The sequence below is a fragment of the Heterodontus francisci genome, chromosome 31, assembly GCF_036365525.1.
Source record: "Heterodontus francisci isolate sHetFra1 chromosome 31, sHetFra1.hap1, whole genome shotgun sequence".
Classification (NCBI taxonomy): domain Eukaryota; kingdom Metazoa; phylum Chordata; class Chondrichthyes; order Heterodontiformes; family Heterodontidae; genus Heterodontus; species Heterodontus francisci.
Genome location: NC_090401.1, coordinates 20,097,398 through 20,118,668, shown reverse-complemented (window position 1 = coordinate 20,118,668; position 21,271 = coordinate 20,097,398). Strand labels below are relative to the sequence as shown.

Genomic DNA, 21,271 nt, shown 5'->3' with positions numbered 1-21,271 from the left:
GTTTTTTAAAAATTCATTCATGGGACGTGGACAGCGTTGGCAAGGCCAGCATTTATTGCACATCCCTAACTGCTCGAGAAGGTAGTGGCTTGCTGCGCCATTTCAGAGGACAGCTAAGTGTCAACCACATTGTTGTTGGTCTGGAGTCACAAGTAGTCCAGACTAGGTAAAGGGCGGCAGTTTCCTTCCCTAAAGGACATTAGTGAACGTGTTTGGTTTTTACAACAATCTAATAGTTTCAGGGTCACCATTATTCATATTAGTTTTTTTAATTCCAGATTTATTTAGTTATCTGAATTTAAATTCTTCAACTGTCATAGTGGGATCTGAACTCACATCTCCAGATTAGTCCAGCCGCCTAGATGAATAATAATGGGCCACATCCAGAGATTCAGGGATAGAACTCATTCCTGTTCCAACAAATGCATGATTAATAATGTTCAAAATGAGAAAATTGTTTAATGTTCAAGTGAAGACAACAGAAAACTGGGTTGAGTTTTAGCATTGAATGTAGGGTCATTATCTTTGGGGGAGCTTCAGTAATGATCTCCTCTCTATTGTGTGCCTGTTATTACAGCTCCCTCGTAATATGTTCAGTGTCCTTCCAGTCACTTCTTCCAACTACCAATATTCAAGGTGCAAACAACAAAAAAATCACGATCAATGAGTAATTCTACAATTTCTAAGAGAGGCCCCAGATCGTGATGCTCCGTCCAAGAAGGAAGTCATACTACAATTATATTTAATGCTGCTGCTGATGTCAATTGCTCTATTTATAGTCTCAGGCAAACTCAGCAACAGCAATTAGATTAGGCTCAAATTCACTCAGAACAACCAATGGCCTTGTTTTTCCTCTTCCTGCCATGTCTTACCCAAGTGGCCATTAATCATGCATGGCCTTTGATGGCAACTGCTAATGGGCTATTCCGACATGGAAGGCATCATGGCCAAGTTCAATCCAGTCCTGATCCAATGTCATTTCACACTGATTTCACGGAGGATGGCCAGGGTACACAAATGGGAACAATGGCTAATATTTCACCCCAGCATCCCACCTCCAACCCAACAGCAGGGTTACTTAAACCATATGGCACACCCCCTAACTGGAATCATATAACTCAAAACAACTGGACAGGACTTAATTGTGCTCCAGCAGTTATTTCGGAGACTGGCTGGAGCATTCCTAGGGGAAGAGATCTGTAGACGCCAGCAATGAGGAAAATTCACCCATCTCCAGATCCTATTTGCCAAAGACTCCCAGAAAAGCCCCCACCACGGGAAGGCACGACTGCCTTAAATCAGCATAAACATTGGGACCTTTATGTCATAGGGCCGCCCCCATCAGTACTTTCAGAAATAACCTTGAACCATAAAGAAAATAACAGAAATAGTATTAGTCAGAAATGCACAGACTCAATATGTAACAATGGTCTTATTGTCCTTAACTTAGTTTCTTATTTTATGATCTCGAGCAACAAAGAAACTGAACTCAAGTAGCCATATAAATACTGTGGCTACAAGAGCAGGTCAGAGGCTAGGAACCCTGTAGCAAGTAACTCACATCCTGACTCCCCAAAAGCATGTCCACCATTTACAAGGCACAAGTCAGGAGTGTGATGGAATACTTTCCACTTGCTTGGATGGGTGCAGCTCCAACACAAGAAGCTCGACACCATCCAGGACAAAGCAACCCATCCACAACTACTCCCTCCCTCCACCAACGCACAGTGGCAGCATTATATATTATCTACAAGATGCACTGCAGCAATGCACCAAGGCTCCTTAGACAGCACTTTCCAAACCCACGACCTCTACCACCTAGAAGGACAAGGGCAGCAAATGCATGGGAACACCACCACCTGCAAGTTCCCCTCCAAGCCACACACCATCCTGACTTGCAACTATATCGCCGTTCCTTCACTGTCGCTGGGTCAAAATCCTGGAACTCCCTTCCTAACAGCACTGTGGGTGTACCTACCTCACATGGACTGCAGTGGTTCAGGAAGGCAACTCACCACCACCTTCTCAAGGGCAATTAGGGATGGGCAATAAATGATGGCCTAGCCAGCAACGCCCACCTCCCCATGAATGAATCAAAAAAAAACACAAGCCCAGTTAAACAGCTATTGAATCATCTATTAGGAATTGGCAAAGTATGGTTCTCCTGCTCCCAAGAAGCTTCCAGAACTCACCAGTGCAGATTCATATCAAACCAGCTCTCCGACTGTTACAAAAACAGATTGGTTTCAGAAACACATCCTCTCCTTCAGATGTTAACTGTGAAACTGCACTACCACCAGCTCACTCACAAAAAAAAAATTTGGAAGGAAGAACGACTTTACGACACTTCCAGATTCAGGCTGAATCTTAACTGAAAGAAACAAAAATTGCTGTAAATTTATGTAGGGGTGCGGGGAAGAGGGGCAGTCAACACCTGAAAAGATCAAATCCACATGACTCACTTATCATTGAACAAAAACAGTTCTGAAGCTCCCAACCATCGTACTAACCCAAATCTCTTTTAGATGTTAGATGACCTGTTCTGCATTCCTGGGTTCTCCAACTTTACTTCAGGTTCCCAGCATTTGTGGCTTTCCCATTGATTTCAACCTTAACTGCTTTTTCTGGTCTAACTTGCAGCAGCCAGACATCTCTTCACTCAGAAACTAAAACTCCAGGCACACATTACCAAGAAGATTTTTAAAAAACGACAGTGAATGTAAAACACTTCATTTCTAGTGCACATTCTTTTCTAACATAAAACTAAATGTAATTTTCTTCAATATGCTGTTTAGGAACTCAAAGTCCTTCATAAATCAGCACCACACAGACTCGTTAGGAACTTGGCAAAATTAGTTAACAGCCTTTTTTTGAAAAGAAAATTGTACTTGTCAGAGTTTGAGCTTCCAATTTATTTTCTTGTTCTTCTATTCATTGCCGACCAAGTCTATGAAGCAAAACTTTTGTCTTTTACATTTGACCTGTTTAGGTTAGTGTGCCCAGGGTTCACAATTGACCCCAATCATTACGTATTGCTCAGTGAAACAATGCATGGAACACCCAACATGTTCACCCCACCACCCCACCTCATGTGGAAACATACAAAGTATTGCAGGGTCAGAGGAATGAGTGCAAACTAAATTTCATTTGATCCCATTTACAGGATACAAAGCACACAAAGTTAAAAGACAAGAAAGATAATCAATGATATGTTTAAATAAAATTAAACTTAAATCAGTCCACAGAGGGCTAACGTGCCCTTTGTGAAATATCACTTCTTACGGATGAGCAATGAAATATTGAAGTTTGCCTCTTTGAAGACATTAGAGAGGAGATATTGCATATGAACAACAAACTCCAGTTACACATAATACAAAAAGAAAAAGTGCTGGAAATACTCAGTTTACCCATGTAGTTCAGACACTTTTACCAGAATTGCAGTTTAACAGCTTGAGCTATGGTTTATGCTACAGGACCTATTTTTGTGTTACAAACAGTTTAATAGTTCTTGCATCTTGTGGCGTGAGGTCATTAATATTTGGATACTGCCAAATTCTGCATACAGTTTCCTCGGCAGAGGTTGCTCTTACAATGGAGTCCCCAATATTTACATTATTCCATGGTGTCCAAGTCAATCTGTTAGTCTCCACTGGCTGGAGTCATACCCAGCACAAAGAAAGATGGCTGCAGTTGTTGAGGTCAATCATCTCAGCTCCAGAATATCGCTGCAGGAGTTTTTCAGGGTAGCGTCCTAAGCACAACCATATTCAGCTGCTTCATCGATGACTTTCCCTCCATAAGGTCAGAAGTGAGGATGCTTGCTGATGACTGCACATTGTTAAGTTTCATTTGCAACTTCACAGATAATGAAGCAGTCCATGCCTGCATGCATGGACAACATTCAGGCTTGTACTGATAAGTGGCAAGTAACATTCGTAATACGCAAGTGCCAGGCAATGATCACCTTCCCTGGACATTCAATGGTATTACCATCACTGAATACCCAAACATTCTGGGGGCTACCATTGACCAGAAACTAAATTGGACCAATCATATAAATACCGTGGCTACAATAGCAGGTCAGAGACTGGGAACTCTACAGTGAGCACTCACCTCCTGACTCCCCAAAGCCTGTCCACCATCTACAAGGCACAAGTCAGGAGTGTGATGGAATACGCTCCACTTGCCTGGATGGATGCAGCTCCAACAACACTAAGGAATCTCATCACCATCCAGGACAAAGCAACCCGCTTGACTGGCACCCCATCCACCACCTTCAACATTCATTTCCTGCTACCACTGTGTGTCAGTGGTGGAATGTGTACCATCTACAAGATGCACTGCAGCAACTCACCAAGGCTCGTCCAACAGCACCTTCCAAACCCGCGACCTCTACCACCTGGAAGGACAAGGGCAGAAGATGCATGGGAACACCACCACTGCAAGTTCCCCTCCAAGCAACACAGCATCCTGACTTGGAAATATGTCACCATTCCTTCACCGTCACTGGGTCAAAATCCTGAAACCACCACCACCGCCCCCTCCCCCACCCCCAACAGCACTGTTAATGTACCGACACCCCCAGGACTGCACTGGTTCAAGAACGCAGCTCACCACCTTTTCAAGGGCAATTAGGAATTGACAATAAATGCTGGCCTTGCCAATGATGCCCACATCCCATGAATGAATTAAGAAAAAAATATCCACATACATTAACATTTCAAATAAGCTGCTCCAACCAATAGAGCAACTTTTGAATTTGTTGTGCTTCTAAGCAAAGGCATTCATTGATTTCCCAGAAACAGGCCTGTGGTCCTCCCATTTGGGAGGACAGCTTCCATTCTAATTTTTTTACTAACTAATCTTGGTACATGGAACATGTACTCATAAAACATTATAAATACCTGCAATGCCTGTTAGCCCATTAGGTGGTGCTGCAATAAGTATTTTCATCTTAGCTTGGTGTCACAATGTGATACACAATGGTATGTTATAATTAGAGTAATGTATCCTGAGTTTGTGAAATCTAATCAGTACTACATTAAAATGATTTCTGAAAATATTTTAATCAACTGCCTTTTTCCTCTGTGACTGAAATTTCGAAAAACCAAAATAAAGATTCAAACAAAATATTTTTTAAAATACAAATTTCACAATGACAAGGTTACATTTCTCCACTGAATTGTATGTATTTTCTATATTTAATACCTCATAAAGTTACTCAGTCCTCAGCCTCTCTCACTAGCTTGTGCTCAAACGTAATATTATTGGCCCGAGTTGAGAGACTGTACAGAGGAACAAGAGGAGGCCATTGAGTTTGTTCAATTGAATTAGTTCGCAGTTCATCTTTGCGTCAACACTAATTTAACCACGTTTGCTCCGCATCCCTTCATACCCTTACCCAACAAAAATCTTTCAATCTCAATCTTGAAGATCAAGTGACCCAGCATCTACAGCCTTTTAACTACATTGTGTGAGGAAAATATGCTTCCTGATTTCAAGTGGATAACCTCTCACTTCCCTCTACGGAACTCCAGCTGCCATAGTTTTGTCCACTCACTCAGTCTCTAAGCAGAAGGTGCAGTGCTCCTAAGGTTTCAGGAGGCATCATGACCAGGCATCTGTAATATCCAGATATTTTTCTTTACTTCTTGGCACTTTCTGCTCGGTGGCTTTTCTTATAAAAAAAAAATTTTGAAAAACAAGAGGACAAATTTCAAAAACTTTAATAGGATTCCTTTTTAAAAAAATACAATATAATGTGAGAGAAATAAATGAGTGTTCTGATTTCATACATGTTTTAAAAAGTGGGGAATTGGACAGACAGGTGTCAGCGAGAAAAGAAAAGCTGGAACAGGGAGGAGGAGAGAGAGGCAGATAGTGTTTTCTCTAGCTCTAATTTGATTTGTTTTTGTTAATAAAGCACAAGTTGAATTTTGAAAGCGAGCAAAGCCTTGTTAAGGGAAACAGATTGAAGGGAAAAGGAAAGGTGAGGGTGAGATGGATCTCTAGAATCTATCCTCGGGGGAAGTGAATGGTGGGGGGGGGGTGTGGAGAACAGGGGTGGGGGTGCAGGGTGTGTACTGCAGAAGAGGAGTTAAAAATGAAGTGAGTGACAATGGTGCATGGGGGAAGGCAGGATGAGCGTGTGTTCAAACAGGAAGGGGTTCAGGTTGTGATGGAAATGAGGGAGTGTTAGAAAAAGGGAATGAGTAGTGTGAAGGTGGAGGGATAGGGGCTGTGATGGGAGGGAGGAAAGTGTGAGAAAGCACAAGTAACTGAGGAAGGAAGGAACTCACTGAGGGCCACACATTCCCCACAGCCTCCACCTTAAATCATCGATCAATGGCTCCTTTCCTGACCACACACAAATAAATCCCACCACCAGCTCCCATTGGAATGGAAAGAAAAAGGTAAGCACAGAGTGAAGCAAAAATAAGAGTTAAAAGGAGATAGAAGCTGAGAGAACTGAAAAGAGAGAAACACAAGAGGAATAGCAGAGTACCAGAAACAATAACCATCTTCTGTGATTTACTAGGATGAAATAAAGATAGCTGTGGCTTGGTTGATAGCACTCCTGCTTCTAAGTCACAAGGTTCTGGCTTCAAGTCCCAGTCCAGGGCTTGAACACAAAAATAAAAATCAAGGCCAACAATCCAGTTGCAGTACTGAGTGAGTGCTGCACTGTTAGAGGTGCTGTCTTTTTTTAAAAAAAAAAGAGAAATGTCTGTACTTGTCCAGGGATGTGACCTGTAGGCTATTACAGTGACGACAGCAACCCACACAGCAGGTGACTCTCGGCTGATAATTTCCCTGTGGTGGGAGTGGAAGCTTTCCCAGGTACTGCTCAGATCAGAAATTGGTTATCAATTACTCGGGTGAACCCTCATCGTACAACTCTGCAATGCAACATGCTGGAATTACAATACACTGAAAGCACTCCCACGTTACAGTCACAGACTCATAAAAAAAACAGTAGCTAGTAATTCTCTGTTATCTTTTACTTGTTGATCTATCATTTAATACACACTTAGTCCAATTTTCAACCCACAAATGGTTCACAATGCTGTTTAAACTTCATTTTATTCAATGCACATAAACGAACCATTTATTGCAAGTAGCAGCGCTTACATAAGGATATTGCACACAATAATTCACTAAGCACACCAATCCAATTTCAGAAAATGGTTCAAATAATTGAATCACTGGTGCTATGGAAGCACTCTTCTGCCCAATTCCCCCAGCTTTGACTTGCATCAAATCATATGCCCAAACACAAACATCTTAGCAACAGTGCGTTGAACCTGTATAATAGTGTGGAATAAACAGATGACCTTAAAGCAGATAAGTATAATGTCAGTCCAGTAAATGGCAGTTATATGGGTTTTGCACATTCATAAAAAGGAACACAATACCATGACTGCTATGGTGCAACAAGGCACTATAGGAACAGGAGTAGGTCATTCAGCTTCTCCAGCCTCTTCCACAATTCAATTAGATCGTGGCCGATCCAAATCTTAACTCGATCTACCGGTCTTGGTTCCGTAACCCTCAATACCCTTGATAGTCTCACACCCTCTCCAACTTCAACGCACCAGCTTTTGTTCTCCATCCCCAGTAGGCTTCAACAGATACCAATCCAAACTTGGGACGTGTGCAACAGGATGAAGGGTAATTCACACTGCATTTTCCTCCCAGTTCATGCTTAGCATCTAGTCTGTACCTCCTCCTCTACTTCCCCTCATCTCCTCTTGAGCAACACAGTGGAAATCCTGAACTCAAGCCATGGAGACAATTTTCAGGACGATCAGTGCCCAAACAGCCAACTACATAATGGGTAGGATTGTCCTATAGTTTGTGTGCCAGCTGTAGATCAGTTGGTAGCAGTCTCACCCAAGTCAGAATGTTGTGGGTTCAAGTTCCACTCCAGGTCCTCGAGTTCAAAAATTTCAGCTGACACTCCAGTGCAGCACTGGGGGAGTGCTGCACTGTTGGAGGTGCAGTATTTCAGTTGAAAAGTTAAACTATGACCCTGTCTGGTCTCTCAGGTGGATGTAAAAAGTTCCATAGCATTATTTTGAAAGCTGGGGAGCATCTTAGCCAATATTTATCCCTCTATCTTCTTTTACCTCCTTGTCTCGAGAGACAATGGGTAAGTGCCTGGAGGCGGTCAGTGGTTTGTGAAGCAGTGCCTGGGAGTGGCTATAAAGGCCAATACTAGAGTGAGAGACTCTTCCACAGGTGCTGCAGATAAAATTGGTTGTCGGGGCTGTTACACAGTTGGCTCTCCCCTTGCGCTTCTGTCTTTTTTCCTGCCAACTGCTAGGTCTCTTCGACTCGCCACACTTTAGCCCCGCCTTTATGGTTGCCCGCCAGCTCTGGCAATCACTAGCAACTAACTCCCACGACTTGTGATCAACGTCACAGGACCTCATGTCGCATTTGCAGACGTCCTTAAAGCGGAGACATGGACGGCCAGTGGGTCTGATACCAGTGACGAGATCACTGTACAATGTGTCCTTCAGGATCCTGCCATCTTCCATGCGGCTCACATGGCCAAGCCATCTCAAGCGCTGCTGGCTCAGTAGGGTGTATATGCTGGGAATGTTGGCCGCCTTGAGGACTTCTCTGTTGGAGATATGGTCCTGCCACCTGATGCCAAGAATTCACCGGAGGCAGCGAAGATGGAATGAATTGAGACGTCGCTCTTGGCTGACATACGTTGTCCAGGCCTCACTGCCATAGAGCAAGGTACTGACGACACAGGCTTGATACACTCGGACTTTTGTGTTCCGTGTCGGTGTGCCATTTTCCCACACTCTCTTGGCCAGTCTGGACATAGCCTTTCCCATGCGCCTGTTGATTTCTGCATCGAGAGACAGGTTACTGGTGATAGTTGAGCCTAGGTAGGTGAACTCTTGAACCACTTCCAGAACATGGTCGCCAATATTGATGGATGGAGCATTTCTGACGTCCTGTCCCATGATGTGCGTTTTCTTGAGGCTGACGGTTAGGCCAAATTCGTTGCAGGCAGCCGCAATCCTGTCGATGAGTCTCTGCAGGCACTCTTCAGTGTGAGAAGTTAATGCAGCATCGTCAGCAAAGAGGAGTTCCCTGATGAGGACTTTCCGTACTTTGGTCTTCGCTCTTAGATGGGCAAGGTTGAACAACCTGCCCCCTGAACTTGCGTGGAGGAAAATTACTTCTTCTGAAGACTTGAACACACGAGAGAGCAGCAGGGGGAAGAAGATCCCAAACAGTGTAGGTGCGATAACACAGCCCTGTTTCACGCCACTCAGGATAGGAAAAGGGGTCTGATGAGGTGCCGCTATGCTGAATTGTGCCTTTCATATTGTCATGGAATGAGGTGATGATACTTAGTAGCTTTGGTGGACATCCGATCTTTGCCTGTAGTCTGAAGAGACCTCGTCTGCTGACGAGGTCAAAGGCTTTGGTGAGATCAATAAAAGCAACGTAGAGGGGCATCTGTTGTTCGCGGCATTTCTCCTGTAGCTGTATCCCTCAATCAACATCACAAAAACAGACCATTCCCTCATCATCACATTGCTGTTTGTGGGAGCTTGCTGTGTACAAATTGGCTGGCGCGTTTACTACATTACAACAATGACTACACTTCCAAAGTACTTCATTTGCTGTAAAGTACTTCGATAAATCTGAGGTTGTGAAAGGCACTATGCAAATGCAAGTATTCCTTTTGTATCCATTAACAGGACAATATAAAGTCTCAGGTTACAAACTCTACTTTGCAGCACAATCAATGCTGGGAGCTTCAACCTTGGTGACAGCCCTTAATAGTAACTCAATGTGTGCGGTGGCTTGTGTCTCTAACATGGCGAACTCCAACTGCCTACTCACCCCTCCCTTCTCTACACAAGAAAGGTAGATGCCACACTGCCTTAGGTTCATATTACAGGTCCATTCCTTGAAGGAATTCTGCAATGCAAGGCAGGCAGGAGCTACATCCAGTCAAATCCATGAGTTGTAACAGCATACAAGGGTCCACTATTAATACAGTGCAATGGAGCTGAAGTATGTCAGCACTTTAATTTCATAACTCATTTTGTCCAAATGAATGTATTTCTTTTTAATCAAAGTTTTAAATTGAATGCTGGCTTCTGTGGCGATTGAGTGACATCTGACAGGCAAATAATGCAACCTGACAGTGTGTTAATAAAATTATTTGTCGTTCTGTGAGATGGATTCATACACAGAACCACTTATATTCATAAAACCAAAAGTTCCAGTGACTTATGTTAATTATCAACTCTAAATTAAACAGAAGAACATAAGAAATAGGAGGAGAAGGCCATTTGCCCCCTCAAGCCTGCCCTGCCATTCAATAAGATCATGGCTGATCTGCCCCAGACCTCAACTCCTCTTTGTGCCAGCTCCTCATAGCCCTCAACTCCCCAGTATTTCAAAAATCTAGCTACCTCCTCTTTAAATACTTTCAGTGATCTAGCCTCCACAACTCTCTGGGGTAGAGAATTCCAGACATTCACTCCCATCGGAGAGAAGAAATTCTTTTGCATTTCAGTTTTAAATGAGTGTCTTCTGTGAATTCTGAATCCTGTAACTATGTCCCCTAGCTCGAGATTCCCCCATTAGTGGAAACATCTTCTCAATATCTACCCGGTCAAGCCCCCTCAGAATCTTGTACGTTTCAATAAGATCACTCCTCATTCTTCTAAACTCTAATGAATATAGGTCTAACCTGTTTAGCCATTCCTGATAAGTCAACCCCTTCATCCCAGGAATCAGCCTCGTGAATCTCTTTTGAACTGCCCTCCAATGCCAGTATATCCTTTCTTAAATACGCGAACCAAAACTGTACATAGTACTCCAGGTGCGGCCTCACCAAAACCCTGTACAGTTGTAACAAGACTTCCCTATTTTTAAAACTCCAACCCCTTAGCAAGGCCAAAATTCCATTTGCCTTCTTAATTACTTGCTGCACCTGCATGCTAACTGTGTGTGTTTCTTGCACAAGAACACCCAGATCCCTCGGTCCTGCACTTTTTTTGGAGTCTCTCTCCATTTAAATAATAGTCTACTTCTTGATTCTTCCTACATTAAACCACATCTGCCAAGTTTTTGCCCACTCACTCAACCTCTCTATATCACCTTGCAGATTCCTTATGTCCTCATCACAACATGCCCTCCTTCCTAACTTTGTATCGTCAGCAAATTTGAATATATTACACTCTGCCCCCTCCTCCAAGTCATTAATATAGATAGCAAATAATTGAGGCCCTAGGACTGTCTTCTGTGAGTTAAACAATCCTCAATCCATGCTAATACATTACCCCCAATACCGTGAGCTCCCAACTTGTGCAATAATCTTTTATGTGGCATCTTATTGAATGCCTTCTGGAAATCCAAGTATACGACATCTACAAGTTCCCCTTTATCAACTCTGCTCATCATATCCTCAAAAGAACTCTAGCAAATTAGCAAACATGATTTTCCTTTCACAAAACCATGTTGACTGTTGGATTGCGTTAAGCTTTTTCAACTTTTCACATAATCTTGAACTACACCCTTCAGAGCAGTCCAATACCTTTGAATCTTTCAGATAAAGTAAACTTGAAATTAACATTGAAATAAGTTATTTCCAGTGCATCTTTATTGATCATTTAGTCAAATATCTTTGATTGAAAATTCTGTTGGTCAAATTTACAGCATGAAACTTTGAGCATCCAATTAAATGTCACATTAAAATCAGGGATGCTGTTCACTATCATTCTGCAAAGTAATGCTAGAACTTCAGACTTTAATATCCAGTTAAAATAGCTCCCGAGAGCAGTGTGGTGGCACAGTATATTGTAGCACCAGTGCACAGCATCGAAAGATAAACCTGCTGGCTGTGCCACTCTGCTGAGTATTAGTTGGGGAGGTTGAAAGGAAGCCAGTTGCCAATCCATAGTTGCATGCCACCTAATGGTTAACAGCACAGTGACACTGGCAGAGGGCAGGAGCAGGTCCACCACACACTCAGTAGCACCATGGTACAGAAAGGTCAGGCAGCAATAGTGGAGAAACAGAGTCAACATTTGACCTGAAGCCTGAGGGTTCTGATGAAAGCCTCAGATCAACAACCTAACAGTGTTCACCATTATTAAGTAAATTGGATAGCAAATTCCAGCATTCATATATATGCAGTTAAACACAGAAATCAGGATGTTGCTGTCCAATTTTCCCACTCTTCCACCTCACAGAGACACTCAGCATTCAAACACATGAAGGGTGTGGGGTTGGGATACATACACGCTACATATCCATTAAACATGCCAGAAAATGTTAGAGCTTGTCCATTCAAGTACAAGGTTTTTTTTTTAAACTGGTGTGATACATCTTAACTACTGTGAAACATCCTCTCTAGTACTGATAATTAACATTTATAAGTGTGGAGACTCATTCCTTCAGATTTTTAGTTTGCTCTGGAGATTAAAAAAAAAACAAAATGTAATTTTTAAAAAATGCTTTCACTTATCTCTCTCTCTTTGAATCCCATCTTTCTTTCCCTCTCTTTCACTTTCTGTACATGATTTCACATTGAATTAAATATTCTGACTTACACTTCCCAGTTTGGGTTGCATATATCAGTAAGCATTTTTTAATATGATTGGTTAAAGGGACTCAACATTGCTCTCCCTATGCACACAGATCCCAGATATTCTATCGAGGACAAGTCAATGTTTTGACTCTTTAATCGTAGTGTAAAAGCCCACAGAAAGTCTGTGGGCAAGTGTAAGTGTAATCAATGGCTAGCATCGTTAGTTTGCTGCTGACCAAAAAATGCAAGCCATTAACTGTGTTTGTCTCCACACAGATGCTGGCTGACTTGATGAGTTCCAGCATTCTTTTTATTTTAGATTTCCAGCATCTGCAGTGTTTTGCTCTTTGTACCATGCCACATACTGAATCACACACATTGGAAAAACAAATCTACATCTTACTGATAAATTTAAAAAACGCACAAGGTCTATCATTTTCAGCAATATATTTTGCCTCTTCTCCTGAAGCCCCAAACACATGATAGAATTTGGTTCCACATCACCCAATGACATATGAGCCCATCTGTCAGTGTTGGCAAATGACTCCAACATGGGAGCTGGCGACAGAACCAATCCAAAACATGTCCTTTCCAGCATTCACACAGTCACTTTCCAAAAGAGACTGTTTAATAATGATCAAACACAAGAACTCTGGTTGTTCTTTTTTCCAATCAACAGGATTGCCACTTTTGTTTGTTGACTACTGACACCTTTTTGAAAGTGTGTATTTTGGCCCGTATTATGATCCCCCCCCCCCCCCCCCCACCCCAGTCAAGTCACCGGATAACATTTACTGGCCAAGATTTCCCAATTTTAATGCCAACAGTAACCTATCTAAAATTCATGTGTTTCCATTGGTATAATCAGAAAAATTAGGTCACTCTCTTGGGTAATGGCTTCTTGAGAAGTACCTATGGTATTGTCCCTAGTATGAATCACTGCCTCCAGGGTAGAAGACAATTGGAGACAAAAAAAGTAGTTAATACTATGTTTACATGCTTCTTATTGACGATATTTTATTTCACTACATTGAGTATACTACCAAGCCTATATACAGTTAGTTGCAGAGCACATGAGGAAGTTGTTTACTGAAGCTCCAGATGGTGAGGAGGATGAACAGCTAAGTTTCCTTGGTTTGATCCCAATTGTAGAATTTTAGGGTTGAATGTTGTCAAAGCTTTTCGTCTTGCACTCATCAGGACAATTTGCAAGAATAAACAATGTAAGGGAAAACAACTTATATTGCATGACACCAGATTGTCCTGATTTACATTGCTCAGGTCCACTCAACACAATGCAATTACCAAACGAGCCACCAATCTTTTGATGCATTTGTCCTCTTTCCCACTTTAATCTAATCTGCAGTACAAGTAAAATCCAGATGCAAGAACAGATAGCACCAGAAACACCATCCTCTCAACTGAAATCTAGCCTTCAGGCCAAATTAGATGAACACAGGACATTAATTATATTAGGTGATATATTATGTTATATATTAGGGTAATTATATTAGGTGATTTCAACTTTCCCAACATTAATTGGGACAGGCATCGTGTTAAGGGCTTAGATGGAGTGGAGTTCTTAAAATGTATACAGGAGAACTTTTTAGCTCAATATGTAGAGGATCCAACAAGGGAGGATGCAGTGCTGGACCTAATTCTGGGGAATGAAGCCAGACAGGTGGTTGATGTGTTGGTGGGGGATCATTTTGGTGATAGCGACCACAACATGGTACAATTTAAGCTTGTTATGGAGAAAGAAATAGACAAGTTGCAAAAACAGGTTTTGGATTGGGGGAGAGCGAATTTTAGTAAAATAAGGCAGGATCTGGCCAAGGTAGACTGGAAAGAGTTACTTGTCGGGAAATCTACAGAAGAGCAGTGGGGGGCATTCAAAAAGGAAATGGGGAGGGTACAGGCCCAACATGTTCCCTCTAGGGTAATAGGTAGGAGCAATAAGCCCAGAGAACCATGGATGACCAGAAGCATTCAAGGTACGATGAGAAGGAAAAGAGAGGCTTTTAGCAAATACAAGGAGAGCAAATCAATGGAAGCATTAGTAGACTACAGAAATCCCAAGATATTCTATAAGTATATCAATGGGAAGAGGATAACCAGGGAATGAGTAGGACCCATTAGGTACCAAGGGGGAAATTTTTGGGTGTAGCCAGAGGACATTGGTAGGGTGTTGAATGAATACTTCACATCTGTTCACCCAAGAGAATGAGGATGTAGATATGGAACTCAGAGAGTGACTGTGAGGTTCTTGAGCAAATTGTCATAGGGAGCGACAAGGTATTGGAGGTTTTGGAAGGCTTAAAAGTGGACAAATCTCCAGGTCCAGACGATTTGTGTTCCAGGATGCTGTGGGAGGCGAGGGTGGAGATTGCAGGGGCTCTGACCCTAATTTTTAATTCCTCTCTGGCCACGGGAGAGGTGCCAAAGGACTGGAGAACAGTTAATGTGGTCCCACTATTTAAGAAATGTTGTAGAGATAAGCCAGGGAACTACAGACCAGTGAGTCTCACGTCAGTGGTCGGGAAATTATTGGAGAAAATTCTGAAGGAGAGAATCTGTCTCCACTTGGAGAGGCAAAATTTGATTAGGAATAGTCAGCATGGCTTTGTCAGAGGGAGGTCATGTCTAACAAATTTGATTGAATTTTTTGAGCATGTGACCAGGTGTGTAGATGAGGGTAGTGCAGTTTACATGGATTTCAGCAAAGCCTTTGACAAGGTCCCACATGGGAGACTTATCAAGAAAGCAAATGCACATGGGATACAAGGTAACTTGATAAGGTGGATTCAAAATTGGCTTAGCTGTAGGAGTCAGAGAGTGATGACAGACGGCTGTTTTAGTGACTGGAAGCCAGTATCCAGTGGCGTACCACAGGGATCTGTGCTGGGTCCCCTATTGTTTGTCATCTATGTCGTTTATATAAATGACAATGTGGGGGGTAGGATCAGTAAGTTCGCAGATGACACAAAGATTGGCCGAGTGGTTAACAGTGAGGTGGAGTGTCTTAGGTTACAGGAAGATATAGACGGGATGGTCAAATGGGCAGAAAAGTGGCAGATGGAATTTAACACTGAAAAGTGTGAGGTGATACACTTTGGAAGGAGTAATGTGACACGGAAGTATTCAATGAATGGCCTGACACTGGGAAGTTCCGAGAAACAAAGGGACCTTGGCGTGTTTGTCCATAGATCTCTGAAGGCAGAAGGGCAGGTCAATAGGGTGGTGAAAAAGGCATATGGGACACTTGCCTTTATCAATCGAGGCATAGATTACGAAAGCAGGGAGGTCATGTTGGAGTTGTACAGAACTTTGGTAAGGCCACAGCTGGAGTACTGTGTGCAATTCTGGTCGCCATATTATAGGAAGGATGTGATTGCATTGGAGGGGGTGCAGAGGCGATTCGCCAGGATGTTGCCTGGGATGGAACATTTAAGCTATGAAGAGAGGTTGGGTAGGCTTGGGTTGTTTTTGCTGGAGCAGAGAAGACTGAGGGGTGACCTGATTGAGATGTACAAGATTATGAGGGGCATGTACAGGGTGGATAGGGAGCAGCTGTTCCCCTTAGTTGAAGGGTCAGTTACGAGGGGTCGCAAGTTTAAGGTGAGGGGCGGGAGGTTTAAGGGGGATTTGAGGAAGAACTTTTTTTACCCAGAGGGTGGTGACGGTCTGGAATGCCCTGCCTGGGAGGGTGGTAGATGCAGGTTGCCTCACATCCTTTAAAAAGCACCTGGATGAGCACTTGGCACGTCATAACATTCAAGGCTATGGGCCAAGTGCTGGCAAATGGGATTAGGTAGACAGGTCAGGTGTTTTAATGCATCGGTGCAGACTCGATGGGCCGAAGAGCCTTTTCTGCACTGTATTATTCTGTGATTCATTCCATTTTTAAAAAAATTCATTCATATGATATGGGTGTTGCTGGCTCGGCCAGCATTTACTGCCCATCCCTAATTACCCTTGAGAATGTGGTGGTGAGCTGCCTTCTTGAACTGCTGCAGTCTTCGGGGTGTAGGTACACCCACAGTGCTGTTCGGAAGGGAGTTCCAGGATTTTGACCCATTGACAGTAAAGGAACAGTGATTTAGTTCCAGGTCAGGATCGTGTGGGGAATTTACATCTGCTGCCCTTGACCTTCCAGGTGACAGAGGTCACGATTTTGGAAGGTGCTGCCGACAGAGTGTTGGTGTGTTGCTGCAGTGCATCTTGTAGATGGTGCACACTGCTGCCACTGTGCGTCAGCGGTGGAGGGAGTGAATGTTGAAGGTGGTGGATGGAGCGTCAATTAAGCGGGCTGCTTTGTCCTGAATGGCGTCGAGCTTCTTGAGTGTTGTTGGAGCTACCTTGTTTAATGATAATTGATTGGATATGTAACTTTGATTATGCTTATATGCAACTTACTAACACAAGTGGCTACTGAAACCAAATTAATATGACAATTAAAGAAAAGACAGGCCTGCATTTACATAGCACTTTTCACAACCTCGGGACTTTCCAAATCACCTTACAATTACTGAAATACATTTGAAGTGTAGTCATTGTGTAGGAAATGCAGCAGCCAATTTCTGCACAGTAAGGACCCACAAAGAACAATGAAGGAAATGAGATCATCTGTCTTTGGTATTGATTGTGGGATAAACATTGGCCAGGCCACTGGTGAAAAATGACTTGCTCTTCAAATAGTGCTCTAGGATCTTTTCTATCCATCCAAGAGAGCAGACACATCCAACAAATGGCACCTCCAACAGTGCAGCACTCCCTCAGTACTTCACAGCAAGCATCATCCCAGATTATGTGCTCAACTCTCTGGAGTGAGACGTGAACCTATGACCTTTTAACTCAGAGGTAAGAGTGCTTTCCGTAGAGCCAAGGCTGACATTTTAAGAGGGAGTTTAGATGAACGCTTGGAAGAAAAAAAATATTAAAGCACATGTGTAAAATGCAGGGAAATGGGATTTAAAATGCCCAGCTCAGAGTTAGAGTTAGCAATGGCACAGGCAACATGAATTAAATGTCCTCTCTCTGTGCTGAGATTTGTACAATTTATTATTCTGCAACGACATGCAAAAACAAACAGCTGAAAATATGTAGACAGAAAAAGACGCAAATTTGCACATGAAAATAAACCGAGCAAGTGGAGCTGACAGTTTGTATAAGCACTGCCTCTTGGGATAAAGGAATGCATTACTGGAACGAGTCAATAGCACAGATGCAAAACAGTCTGGAACATGCAAAGCTGAGAATAATGACGCAGAATAAGTGCTGCATATATTCAGAGGGAAGCTGTGAGAAATGCACGACAGCCACTGGGCTGAAAGGATCTGTCAGCGTCCATCCCAACAGGAACTGAATGATGTGGATGTGAATCAGCAGAGAATTTAAGGTTTATTAAGACCATCTGGCCAAATGTAAAGATATTATTACAGTCTAATAATGTACACTGAAAGGACAATAATATGACCTGCATGTGTGTTCTCCAGTCACATCAACTCCGAGAGGTTAGAATTATCAGGAAAGATTGAACAGGCAGGGGCTCTTTTCTGCAATACAGGTCTTTAAAATTATGAAAGGGTTTGATAAAATAGATGTGGAGAAGATATTTTCACTCGTGGGGTAGACCAGAACTAGGGGTCAGAAATATAATAGTCATTAATAAATCCAATAAAGAATTCAGGAGGAATGTCTTCACCCAGAGTGGTGAGAATATGAAACTCATTACCACAAGGAAGCAGTTGAGGCAAATAGCAGAGATATTTAAGGTGAAGCCAGACAAGGACTTAATGGAGAAAGGAATAGAAGGATATGCTGGTAAGGTGAGATGAGATGAAGTAAGGTAGGAAGAGACACATGAAGTATGGACCAGTTGGGCTGGTTTCTGTGCTGTAAATTCTATGTAATTCATGTTGTAGCAATGGGGTCATTCGAGAGCATGCTGATGAGAAGCGGCTTTCATGCAATACCCATGCAAGATGGGCAGTATGACTGTACTGGTATTACATCAGTTCAACACTTTTCTAGTAGTGAGAGGCCATCTGCAGACATAGCTGCAGCCAGCATGAAACTGAACTTGGAAACTTTAACGATAACAGTCTTCCACCAAGAGACTTTTTGTTGTTTACAGTTTAAGATAGCAAAGGACTGGAGGGGCAGTCAAGTCTTTCCTAACTCAAAAAAAAATAAAAGTCACTCGCAGTTGGAGGCTAGTAAGCAGAACTCTGCAGGTGCATTTCGCCTGCCAGCAGAGATCTTGGTGTGTGCTTCAGCGTGCTAAGCACAGGGCTCTGCTCTGCTCAATTTGGAAAGGGTGCAGGCTATGTAATTGCTTTCGCTCCTACCGAAATACCACCATCTTCATCCTCCAACAGTGGAGATATACCACGAGCTGTTCAGTATCGGTTATTGTGCATCTGGTGCTGGTACAGAAATGTGTAATATTTTCACCTATTGAGTGCTGATCATTAGGGGCCCTGGTGAGATTGCAGGATTTGTCCTTTTTGTATAAACACACACACACTATTTTGATCAACACATCTAAAATAAGACTACAGCACCAGCTTAAAACAACATAAGATAATTTGTTGATGTTTACATATTCAGAAAGATGGTTTGAGAAGAAATAAAAACACCCCAAGGTGCATCAAGTGCAAAGCATTCAATATGGGTGCCTAACTAGAATACTTTTTATTCTCTATTCTGTGAGGCACTGGGTCAAAGGACATTGGACTGGAACATCTAAATAAGGCACTGAAGTTTGTTGTTTAGAAATTAAACTAACAATTTGTAGGAAGCTAACTTTCCTCCCTCTTCCTCAATCACCATTTCCTAAAGGTTTCTTCAAAGAAAGTTGTTCCCCCTGCCCTTAACAATAATGAATGTCCACGGTGTTTGAAAATGACACGTAGTGTAATTGAATCATTAACTGTCCTTAGTCTGGCTCTGTTCTTGGATCTCTGTTGCTGGTTATCAATGGATCACTAGCACCTGTCTCCGGGGCTGAGCCTTATTTCCAGTGTTGTTTGAACAGACTGATTGATCACAGCTATTCTTAATAGCGCTTAGTTTCCGAATCGGCACGGGGTGAAAGATACATGGTCAACAACACAAACATGCCTGGCCAAATCAGCAACAATCATATAATATAACTCAATATGCAAAGCAAATCCAACACACAAATGGGGAAGACGATGCTTGCAAGTGAAACAACGTATTTTGCACAAGAAAAAAAAAACATCCTACACTGATATTAAACAGCAGATGACGAGAGGGGTTAGTATCTCTTTTCTCATCTATTCATCTGCCAGCTCTCAAATTTAATGGGTCTTTGGAGACAAAAGAACTGATTTACATTATGTACATTTTGACAGGATGCAAAAGTCACCTCTGACCGGAAAAAGACCGAAGTTTCAGATTTAACCCTTTCCATGACCACCCACCCCGACCATCACATTTCTGTCACTGACTCAATTGCTGTATTACGGGTACTCCGAAAGAAATCCGTTCCAACAAACATTTCTGCTGATTGAGTTTTCCCTTTAAATATCGCCCCACTCTACAGGAATGAGGAATCTCTCCCGCTCACTGGACTCTGAGCAAATTGGCAAAGAAAAGCCCTTCATACATTGCGAGCTACACCCCAATCTGGCTTGCTTTACAGGAGAGAAATATATCAGGAGCATTCAGAAATGCAAGATGTTTCGATTTTCAAGATGCTAGGAGAATGTTCGCTAAGCAGCACAAGTTCTCCATCTGCTCAAATCTGAAAAAAAATAAATCTTCTCATAAGAGTGTCTTGTCACACATACTCAGACATACAAACACAGCGGCTAAAACAAGGTTAAAACAGACGTTAAAATACTGTACATCCACTCTAAATGTAATATAGCCCCGGTCTTGTGAATTCACACACACTTTATCAAGCTGCCCTGTTGTGCAGGTAAGAGTCTGAGGAACGTGGACAATAGCAGGGAGAGGTGGGGGAAACAGGTCACCCCCAACTCACAGACTTTAGTGTGAGAATACTGCGGACCATACACTCACTCAACACTGGAGCCAGGGTTTCTTCCCCCCCGAATTTCCCCTTGCTCTCCCCGGTTATATTCTCCCTCTATCCCCACCCCCCATAGCACTCTAGCCGGTTGCTCACCTTCATTAGCGGCGATCCGGTGACTGTACAGGAGAAAGTTCAGGAGGACGAGGCAGCAGTAGCGCGGGCGAGCGGTCCACACTAAAGTCATTTTAAATTCCTATCCCGACACTTCTCTTCCAACACCAGCTCCCTCAGTTTAACTATTTTATATATATATATATATATGTTGTGGTGTTGTTTTCCTCAGTTAGCTCAAGGTCGGCACTGTCACCCCCTCGTTCTTATATTTTATTATATTCCCGTATCTGCTCCAATATTAGCAACGAGGAGAAAGCAGAGTGCTCCGGAGAAAGGGGTGGTGAGGCGTGATTGACGACTCAAGCGGCCAATGGCAATTCAAGGCGGGTTTTTGCCTGGAACGTGAGGGTTTGATTGACAGCGTATCATCCAACAAGTGAACAGAATGGGTAAAACAAGGCGGTGCCAATAGCACAGCTGGCCAATGAGCTCAGGAGGCGTGACATGCTTTCCTGCTGGACCTGCCCCTTCAGAGGGATTTTAGCCTCCCCGGGAGGACAAATTGATAATCATTA

The 21,271-nt window shown here is 42.8% G+C and overlaps 1 protein-coding gene across 1 annotated transcript in view; it reads right to left on the bottom strand.

Moving 5' to 3' along the window:
* LOC137347086 (ephrin type-A receptor 7) overlaps nt 1-20,858 on the bottom strand; it is a 610,086-nt gene extending 589,228 nt beyond the window's left edge. The window contains exon 1 of the mRNA XM_068011156.1: nt 20,736-20,858. Coding sequence (XP_067867257.1) covers nt 20,736-20,826 — 91 coding nt within the window. The 5' untranslated portion in view covers nt 20,827-20,858. The remainder of the gene's footprint in view (nt 1-20,735) is intronic.
* Between the last annotated feature and the right edge of the window lie 413 nt (nt 20,859-21,271).